The 10,970-nt window shown below is 44.0% G+C and overlaps 1 protein-coding gene across 1 annotated transcript; it reads right to left on the bottom strand.

Moving 5' to 3' along the window:
• Positions 1-1,563: 1,563 nt before the first annotated feature.
• On the bottom strand, positions 1,564-2,362 carry LOC113919909 (CGG triplet repeat-binding protein 1-like). Its single transcript, XM_035724327.1, is given in 2 exon segments — positions 1,564-1,775; positions 1,778-2,362. Coding segments are annotated over 2 exon segments (498 nt in total). The 5' UTR covers positions 2,064-2,362.
• Positions 2,363-10,970: the final 8,608 nt, after the last annotated feature.

Raw genomic sequence — 10,970 nt, 5'->3', positions numbered from 1 at the left:
TGGAACCATCAACATGGATTTTCATGCTACCAGTGGCACAGAAACACTTGGCTGAAAGGGACCACATGAGAAGGCCTTGGATATTTAATTAGATCAGCAAATGGTTTCTGACAGAATAGCTCACTGACTACCCTTCAGGCAGAACTGGCCTGCTCGCACATGGCAAATTTGTCTCAAAGGATCAAAGGATGTGTGCAGTGGGCACAGTTAATTAACTATCCAGTGTTTGCAACCTGAAGAATTCACTCAGGGACACAGCAGACCCAGTGGTTCACTACTCAGCATTTATTACTGCCCACATTATCTCTTGAATTTTCCCCTTTTCTGCCTTCTGCCATTTGGGGTGAAGCAGAGCACTATCCCAGTTCTTGCTGTGGATAGGTGCACCAGCTCTTACCCTGGCTGCACATCCCTGGGGACAGGTGTGCAGAAACTTATTTTGAAACAGTGGGACTCCTCTTGGCAAGAATGAAGAAGCATATCGTCTGATTTTTACAGGCAACCAGATTGCAGTCACGAGAAGATGGAGCTAGCACTGTGGGAGAAAGACAGAAGCTTAGAGCTTCGTGACACTGGAGAGTCCCTGGGTCAAACAGTTCTAAAGCTGTATTAGCCTGGATCTCAAGTTGCATCTTTTAATTATTTTTAAGCCAGGCTGAATTGGATTTTCTCTTATATGCACGTTTAAAGCTCTTGAGTAATAAGGAGTAAGAATTATTCTCTAATTTTCTGAGTGTAAGACTTCTTTTTCCTTTCCTGGATGCCCCCACACTTACAGCCTTGAAGTTATAAATCTCTCAAACTAACCATTTCTTCCTTTGCATTTCTTCTTTTTAATAGTGTTTTTTTAAGTCCTGGATGATGTAGTAGAAATAATAATAGCTAATACTTACTGTGCATTTCCTATTTGTTGGGCACTCTCAGAAGCATTTTATGTGTACAGCATTTCCTACTGTAAGCTGGTGTGAATTTAGAAGGAATACATTTATCTTTTACCTATAACATTTTTCCTGAAGGGAATAAATATTTCAATGATTCCTAGTGTGGGTAGATTTAAATTCTACATATGTATTTAATAACACCTACTCTAACCTTCTATTCAGTTGGTTCCATAGTACTCTGAGGCCAAGATTGTCATTTCCCATTTTATTATTATTATTATTATTATTATTATTATTATTATTATTTTTAAGAGAGGGAGAAGGGGAGGGAAAGGCCAGAGGGAGAAGGAGAGAGAAAATCTTAAGTAAGCTCCATACCCAGCACAGAGCCCAACGCCGGTCTCAGTCTCACAACCCTGAGATCATGACTTGAGCCGAAGTCAAGAGTTGGATGCTGGATCGACTGAGCCCCCAGGTGCCCCTCATTTCCCCATTTTAAAGAAGAAGATTAAGGTATAGAGAGGTGCCCAAGGTCACACTGTGAGTGACAGGGCTGGACCCAGGTACAGTCAGTTTGATCCCAGGGACTATGCACTTCACTGCCTCTCTGTGTAGATTTTTTTTTTTTTTTTAACTTTAATACTCCACATTTATCTTGATCACAATGGTGGTAACCTCCTTGTCAACAATCTTGTGAGTTGAGGAGTTGATTCTCATTCTCATATCCATCAGGAAGATATCTTCTCCTCAGCTGGTCTGACTTAGTTATGGAGCCTCCATTCTTCACATGGCGAGACAGGAAAGCACGGACTGCTGGGTGATTAGCCTTCTCAAGTGGGATGTTGGCTTCCAGGCACATTTTCACAAAGTCCTGGATAACACTGACTTTCTCTGCGCAGTACTGTTGCACTTAAGGGATGCAGTTAGGGGCCTCTGCTTCTTTCTCACATTCTGCTCTTCAAATTCTGCCTTCCTTTTGGTATGAGTCTTTGACTTAAGGTGGTCACTAATGGCAGACTTGCGAACATGATTCAGAACAACATTGCAAGAAGCGCAGAAGAGTTTTCCTCCATCTTGGTGCAGCTCACCTCCAAACTCAGTGACTCGATCCAGGGGAGTCACATACAAAGCAGTCTTAGAACGGTTTCGGGCAGGTGGTGCTGTCACTACAAATCTTTCCATTCTGACTCTGAATAGGTTCTGATCACTTTCCAGTTTTTTTCGTCTTGATACTTAGTAGTGAAGGGTCTCCAGCGCAAAACCAAAGACGCTTGAAATCCTGGCACTTTCGTTTGTTCAAACCCGGAGATGCCTTCAAATCAGTTTTTCAACAAGTGGTGATAGGGAAATAGTTTCTGGGCTTGCACCCTATTTTCCCTGCGGTGCCGGGAAGTCATGCCTTTACGTAGGATCGGGGCCGCAGTTAGGGGAAGTGGACGAGACCCGGCCGGAAGGGAAAGGAGGAGGAAGAAAAAAAGGAGCAAGGGGGTGAGGGAGGAGGAAGACCCGTCGCCGCCGCCGCAGTCGTCGCTGTTGCCCGATCGAGCCCCGCGGCGGCCGCCGTGTCCCCCCTCTCTGTGTAGATTTTATAGGACATGACTGGGCTATTGGTCTTTCTCCAGGAGATGTCACAGGCAGTCTGAGCAGAGAAGTGAGTTTTATAGTAAAGATCTGAATTAACATTTCATTTTCTCTTTGTAATTGAAAACATGATTAATTGTTACAAGTCCCCCAGGGCACTTTTCTGAAATAAACAGCAAAATATAATATGTATGCTTCTGAACCAAGGACTGATAGTTTATAGTTTCATTTTTATGTACTTGAACTGTTAAAAATGTGTGTTAAAATAGATACGTTAAAGCCTCCCTAGGACACTGGTTTATTCTATTTTGTCCTTATAATTCCGTAGGAGTTATTATATGCATTGACCTATGTTATTTGGACCTGAAACCACAGTGAAGATTGATGTTCTTTTTGATTGTGCTTCCCAACATCATAATGTGACCTTCTTTGTGCCTTTGCATATCTTTTCTCCCCCTAGAATTCTACATTGTGTGTGTTGGGTAAACATTAAAAAAAAAAAAACTACTGAAGATTCTTAATTACGTCTTTAGTAACAGACTGAAAACAAAAAGTGTGACTTGGTTTCTTTAAGAGATGGTTTCTTCCTCATTCTTTATTTGCCAGCAGCAAACAAGCAAATAAACAAAAAAATGAAGACCTAAAAGGCCAAAGAGAAGGCAGAACCTGAACTATCTCCTGGATGCAATGGTAATGTGAGTGCTTTGGGGACACTAAGAAAGGGAGGAGGAGAAAGCAGGGGTGGCCCTCGGGAAACTCCAGTACATTCTTGGTGGCTGGCATGAGATTTTCATCTTCTCATCTGGCTGTAGTCGGGGCATGGAGTGATGTCCAAGAGTCTGGGCCACCAGTCTGGCTGAGGTAGGGGACAGGCGTGTGCCTTCCTAAGTGTCTGTGGGGCCTCCTGCCATGCTCTCTACCCACCAAGTTCTCCCCGTCGCTGTGTGCTCCTTTGGCCCCACCATGCTCTGCGCCGCTAATTCTGCAGCGGCCCCTGAACCTTGAAGACAGTTCTTTTCAGTGTTACATATCTCTTCACTCTCTCCTCCTTGAATCAGATCGGGCCACAGTCTGTTCTTAACACTTAACAAATACTCTTTCACAGAAATGGATTTATTCTACTTTTGCATACACTTATATTTTGATGTATGGAAATAGCTGCCTACGTTTTTGATTTGGATTTATCATAAGCTATATTTCAGACTACTCCTGATCCAAAGGGGTAATCCAAATGAAGTATGGTGAATAGAAATGGAGGTAAAATGAATCAAGAATTTCCCAAAAAGCCACTCTCTTGCACAGTTTGGTATTAATATCATGCCTCTGATTTGCATTCATCTCTCCTTTGACTTACAGGTTTTCTGAGATTTCATTTTAGGGGTCTCTGTTACAGTTGGGCTTATTTATTTATTTATTTATTTTTGCCAAAGTATTCATGACTGTGCTTCAAAATGATTTTTCCTGGTATGTCAAAATGTGATCTTTTTAGTTGCTGTTTTTGTTTAAATCCATGGTAACATAGTTGAATTACTTTTGGGAGTAGCCATTTCGTAGAACATTTGAAAATATTGAGCCAGATCTGTTTGACATAGCACTTTACAACAGTAGGATTAAATCCTCTTTGACAAATGTTTTAATTGCTGAAAAATGAAGTTTGGGGAGGGGTCTGGACGAGTTTTGGCGGGTGTCCCTGTGCCTGCTGTCAGGCACTCACATAGCCACAAGGAATTCTGCTAAGCAGGAGGTTCCTGGCAATCAGAGCTGCCGACTTAGTGTGAGACTCCTGCAGGTTCCTGAACCTTTCTGTGCCTCTCTTCCCTCATGCTCTCTTCCCTCCTGTAAAGCAGGACTCACTGCAGCTCTGCTCTCGAGTCAGGTCAGAACAAATTGAGTGAGCCCTTGGTGAGGGGGCAGAGAGCATGGGACAGGATTTCTCCACCTCCCTTCCCCAGCACACGTATCCCTTCCACAACCGGTAAGTCTCTTATTCAGAATTGCTTCAGAGCCCATGCATTCAGCCCAGAATAAGTTAATTGTCCCTTGATTCAAAGTTGTTTTATTTTATTTTTAAAATTAACATTCCAGTAAGAGCGACACTTTTGGGGAGTGTACAGTTTTATGAGTTTTAACACAAGTGTATGCTCATCACCATCAGGATATGTAACCATTCCACACTCCAAAAACTCCCTGGTGCTGTTCCTTTATAGTCACCCCATCAGCCCCTGGCACCTACTAAACTGTTCTCCGTAATTATCATTTGGTCATTTTGAGAATGTTAACAATAAATGAAATGACAGATTATGTAAACTCTGAGATTGGCTACTTTAACAGCATGATACTGTTGAGTTTCATCCAAATTATTGCATGTACCAATAATGTGTGTTTTTTATTGCTGAGTAGTATTCCATCATGTGGGTGTACCACAGTTTGTTTATCCATTCAACCATTGAAGGACACTTGGATGATTTTCATTGCTGGTGACTGTGAATAGAGCCACTGTAAGCATTCTTGTATAGGTCAAGTTGTTTTTTAAAAAGATCCTTTTTAGGAGCTGTCATTTAAAGAGGCTCCTTTTTTGAGTATTCTTGCTTCCTGTGGAGATTTTAAAACACAGCTGCAAATTCTTTGACACTCTTCCCATTGAGATGTGGTATCTTGAATCTGAGTGGGCCTCTATGAATAATATATAACCGAAGTGATGCTATTATTGACTCTGAGACCAGGTCATAAAAGGCCATGCAGTTTCTGCCTCACCAAAACACCCGGTCTTGGAGTCCTGAGGCACCACTGGAGAAGCCCACTTACTCTGAGCTCACCATGCTGAGGAGGGCATGTGTGGGAGCTCTGGCTGACAGTCCCAGCTGAGCCATCCCCCCAGCTTCTCCAAGTTACCGGAAGTGTGAGTGAAACCAGCTCGATCCCTCCAAAAGAGTCACCAAGTGACCTCTGCAATGCCACGTGGAACAGCAAAATCACCCAGCCAAACTGCCAAATGTCCTGAGCCAAGAAATTGGGAGATATAATAAAGTCGTTGTTGTTTTTACCCACTAAGTTTGGGTTTGTTTGGTTCACAGCTGTGGAAAACTGGAACACTCTCCAATGCATATTTAAGCTTCACAGGAACAAGGATTATATCCGTTGGCAAACCTAAAACTTTGGATGCAACAGTGCTCAATAAGCCTCATTTCTATTTTTTTTTAAAACTATGATATCCATACCATGCAGAGCAAGGCACTTTGTAAATACTGTGTACGGTAATGACAAGGAAGTAGAATTACCTTGATGATAAGAAAATTACCCAACAACTATCAAATGCTATTAAGTATGTTACTCGCGGACTCACCAACTGCAGAATCTGGAAAGGGGGTTACAAGACCATCTGTTTTACCCCTGTGTCAAGCAGGTGGGCAATGAGGCCCGAGTAGGGAAGTGGCAGCAGGAGCAAGGACTCAGAGCCTGAGGCCTGGTTTCTGACTCCAAGTGCCTTAGTCAGGGCCTCTGTTCCCAAGTGTGGATGGGCAGGAAAGAACCACTGGGTGGCTCTCTGAGCACTGCATAAGGAGGGCGCTAGCCAGGCAATCAAAGACCCTGACTCAGATAGTTAACGCAGAAAACAGAAGCGTGTTTACACAATTCTGGTCTCAGAAAGCGTTTAGGAGCTATTGCTTTGACACAAGCGTCATCAATTATGAAAAAGAAGCAGTAGGAGAACAAGAAAGTGTTCTGATAAATTAAAAAAAGTCCACAATGGCCCAGATTAAATAAAAACTCACTAGAGGTAATGAATGACAAATGGACTCTAAAATCTAAGGCACAGAAAGAGAAGAACTTGAGGGATCCTCACAGATCAGATCAAAAACAAAAAGTGATGGCAATTATAGGGAGCAGAGAAAGTGAAGAGAAACCTGATTTGTCATGCGTTTATTGACAGATGTCTATTGAGGCCCTCCTCCTGGTCTTAACAGTGGGCATCAGGAAGTGAATAAAGCAGAGAAAAAAAAAATCCTAGCTTGCTTGGAGATTATGTTCAGTGATGGATGGAATGGGGTGGAAGAAAGAAAATAAGCAAATAAGTTAAACTGTATCAAATGAGAGAAACTAATCAGCGCTCTGGAAATCCAGAGAGCAGGGAGGAGGAAAGGGAGGAGGGAGGCTGCTGACAATTTTAAATAAAGTGGTTAGGAGAAGCCTAGATCTGAAGGGGTAAGGGAGCAAGCCAGGAGGAGACCTGGGGGGAGCACATTCCAAGCCAAGGGGACCACCTGTGAAGACCCTGAGACAGGAGCCCCAGACCAATGTTGGGGGGGCAGCATAAGCCTGACAGAAGAGTCCTTGGGGGTGCTGATGGTGAGGGACTTCAGGCCATGGTAATTTTTTGGGCCATTTTAAGGACTTTGAGAGGGGAAGGCATTGAGGGATTTTCAACAAAGGAGTGACATGATTTCACTTAAGCTTTAAAAAGATTATTCTGGCTGTCCTGTTGTGACCAGATTGGAGGCGTGGGTGGGTGCAAGGGCAGAAGCAGGGGGAGGAGGGAGGAGTCTCATGTAATGATGAGGGCAGAGATGGTGATGGATGGTGGTGGTTTGGACTGGCCTGATAGTGGTGGAGATGATGATAAGTGGCTACATTTTGGATTTACTTTAAAGGCAGTTCCCACCAAATTTGCTGACAGGTCAATAAGGAATCGAGGAGAGACAGATAAATGAAATTTGGGACTAAGAAATTGAAAGAAGTTGACATTTACTGAGGAAAAGAAGATCCAGGGGGAGCTGGTTTTTTGTGGGGATATGTGTGGAAATCAGGAGTTTGCTTTTTGCTTTTCCAGTTTAAGTTTCATATTTGAAAGGAGCTGTCTGGTAGAGTATTGGAAATGCAAGAATGGAGTTGAGGTGAGAAGTTGTTGGCATTTAAACTGTGAGAGGGAGGAAATCCCCAACAGGGAGTGTAGACAGAGACCAAGGACTGACAGTGGGCTCGCCTCTGCCAACGTGCAGCTGTGTTGGAAAGCGTATATAACTGTGAGAGGTAGGGTCTGGTGGAGTAGGGAGAAACCCAGAGGGCCTGCAGAAAGCATTGAGAGGGTGGGGATAGCAAATATATCAAATACTGCTAAATCCAGTAAGATGAGGATGGAAAAGTGACCATCATTGACCTTGTCAGAGTGGTTTTGGTCAAGTGATGGGGTACCAGGCAAATGTGATTGAGTGTTGAGAGAGAAACTAGAGTTTGGGGAATGGGGCAGAAGCTGGAAGAAGATGTGGGGTCATGACAAGGTTTCTTTTATTTTCAATTTTTTCTTACTTTCAATTGTGGTAAAATATACATGACATAGAATTTACCATTTTAACCATTTTTATGTGTATAGTTCAGTGGTATTAACTATAGTCACACTGATGTGCGCCCATCACCAGCATCCATCTCCAGAACCCTTTTCATCTTCCCAAACTGAAACTCTGTTCCCATTAAACAATAACTCCCCATTCCCACCTCCCCTCAGCCCCTGGCAATCACCATTCTACTTTCTGTTTGTGTGCGTTTGACTTGCATTGCATTCTATTTGTAATGTTTATCCCACTTGTATATTATATAGTATTTGTCCTTTTGTGACTGGCTTATTTCACCTAGCATAATGTCTTCAAGGCCAATCCATGTTTTTTTTTTTTATTTTAAAGATTTTATTTATTTATTTGACAGAGAGAGACACAGCGAGAGAGGGAACACAAGCAGGGGGAGTGGGAGAGGGAGAAGCAGGCTTCCCGCTGAACAGGGAGCCTGATGTGGGGCTTGATCCCAGGGTGCGGGGCTCAATCCCAGGATCCTGGGATCATGACCTGAGCTAAAGGCAGGTGCTTAACTGACTGAGCCACCTGGGCGCCCGGGCTGTTTCCACCTTGTGGCTATTGTGAATAGTGCTGCCATGAACATGGGGGTACAAATATCTACTTGAAACCCTGCTTTCAATTTTATGGGTATATGCACAGAAGTGGAATTGCTGGGTCATGTGGTAATTCTATGTTTAATACTTTGAGGGTCCTTCATATTATTTTTTGCAGCATCAGTTGCATCATTTTTTGAAAGTGGCGTATTTTTGACAATTTTATTTTATTTATTTGACAGAGAGAGAGAGAGAGAGAGAATGCACAAACGGGGAGTGGCAGACAGAGGGAGAGGGAGAAGCAGGCTCCGCCTGAGCAAGGAGACCAATGCAGAGACCGTCCCGGGACTCCAGGATCATGACCTGAGCCGAAGGCAGATGTTCAACCAACTGAGCCACCTAGGTGCCCCTTGACACATTTTCTAAGGTAATATTTTGGACCACATGGTTATTAAGACTCTGGTGAAGAGGCACAAGACTATGGGAAGATGGTTAAACCGTGGCATATTCTTTTTCATCCTGGCTTCCTGTCCGTTCCAGACCCAGGCCTCTGATGTCAGCTTGGCATCCATCTGGAAGCTGGGAAGAGGCCCAGAGCCAGCACTCTGGGGCCTGGATGCCCTTTCCTATAGTGTCCACTCACTTTTTTTTTTTTCCTAAAAGAAATATCATTTCCATGGCCATGTCTCTCACTCTCTGAATAGCTTTCATACTAGGTTGAATGTTTCTTGCTTTGCACTGGGGGCAAGGGGGTCTTCGGAAGATGCCAAAGAGATGGCTATAGACTGGCCACCCAACGCGAAGGGAGGGCCATGAACTGCTAGAATTTTGGAGGAATTAAGCCCCTGAAGGTCCTGGGCCCTATATTAAAGATAAGGGATAGGGGAATACTGCTGCAAGGAGAAGAATGTGGAAGAAGACAGCTCCAAGGAGGCTGAGGCCTGAAGGCCACGCTCACTAACTCTGGAGGAGAACAGCACTGGCAGTCCTGAGTTCCCCAGACCCTGGCCGCTCGTGGCACAGCGTGGGCCCTGAGAGCTGCCTGTGTGTAGACACTTCGCATTTTCCTCGATGCATTTTAGATGACCCTAGAACTTTGCTTTTCTGTGTCTACCAAGGCAAACTGGCAATGTGTCTATTTAATATTTATCTACTGTGTGTTGAAAGAGAGGTGGGGGTACAAGATTAGGAAACCTTTAAACAAAGCTTTAAGGAGCGCTATCTCAACATTGTTCAAAAGTGAACTGAATTAGACTCCTGGTAATGTAAAAGGCTTGCCAATTCCCATTACAACACACATTGCAACACGCTTCTCTTCTCGTAAGTGTCTTTTCAGGGTCACTCCAGTCCTGTCTGATCCTTCTCCCCCTTGACCTTCTGCCAGTGCCCAACTGTGAATCAGTAGAGCCGTCTGCTTTCCCCTTCTTGCTTACCTGCAGCTAAGGGCTGGTCAAGGACATGGGAGGGTTATATTCTCCATTCAACGACCAGTGTGTGGTCTTTATGCTCCACTGCACACGGGACTCTGGCTGCAGCCACTTTCCTACAGAATGGCCATTCCACCCGTCACCTCGCTCCTCATCTCCCCCACCTCAGCGGCTGCTCACACCTCCTGCTTTATGTTTGATGAGGGTTCCTTGAGCTTCCTGTCCCCAAGCCCACAGATCTGCTTCCCCATTCTTAGGTCTCTAAGCAAAGGTGCCCCCCATGCAGGAATAATTCCTCCACCTCGGATCTCTCACCTCCTTTCTCTTAGACACTTCATTTCTTCCTCTATTTAACCCCTTGCTTTCCTGAGTCCTCAATTTTTCCTTCTTTGATTCCTTCTTCACAGATTATGAGCCTGTACAAGCGTAAAATACCAACAGCAGCAAAAAGGAGAGGAAACAAAAATGCTCTTGTTCTGAAGCCTGTGTGAAAGCAGTTGCATCTTCTTCGTGAAGTTCTGGCAAGAGAACCTGGCATACTTTGCTCTCTTTCCAATCTCTCCTGCAGTCATTCAATCCGGCTCCTACTTCCCAAACCCCATGAGAACCAGGTGGGCATTTATGCCTCAATTATCAAAGCATTTTGATTTTGATTTTCAATCCATCTCCCACCTGTTCTTTTTCCAGAATCTGAAGGTGTGGCTTTGCCATTCTTCTCTGATAGTCTTGGTGCCTCTTGGCATAGTGGGAAGAACTCATGCTTTGCAGTAATTTGAATCACAGCTCTGCCACGTGATAGCTGTGTGATTATGGACTAGTCACTTAACATCTCTGAGACTTACTTTGCTCATCTACAAAATGGGGAAGGTAGCAACGATGGACAGTCTGTGGGAAGACCGATGCAGCATTAGAGAGAGCTCTTGGCACACAGAAAGCAGCCCACTGCTAATGGCTGTAATATTTACTAGTCCTCTCTCTCTCCCTTTCTAGATTGGAGGATGTTTGTTCTTCAGTAGTCTCTTCAAACTATGTCTTCTTCTCTGCACCCGACTATATGTATTTTAATTCTACAAACTCTGTAGGAAAATGTGCTCCACAGAGCTCTGCTCTCTACTAATTTATCAGATGCTCCTTCTGAATAACTCAGACGTCCTGTGTTTTTTCCTTCTGTAGACCCTATTCCTTGACCCCCACAGGAGCAAA

Source organism: Zalophus californianus, chromosome 15 (genome assembly GCF_009762305.2).
Source record: "Zalophus californianus isolate mZalCal1 chromosome 15, mZalCal1.pri.v2, whole genome shotgun sequence".
In the NCBI taxonomy this organism is placed as follows: Eukaryota; Metazoa; Chordata; class Mammalia; order Carnivora; family Otariidae; genus Zalophus; species Zalophus californianus.
Note: the sequence above shows the minus strand (reverse complement) of the source record. Positions and strands in the feature narration are given on the sequence as shown.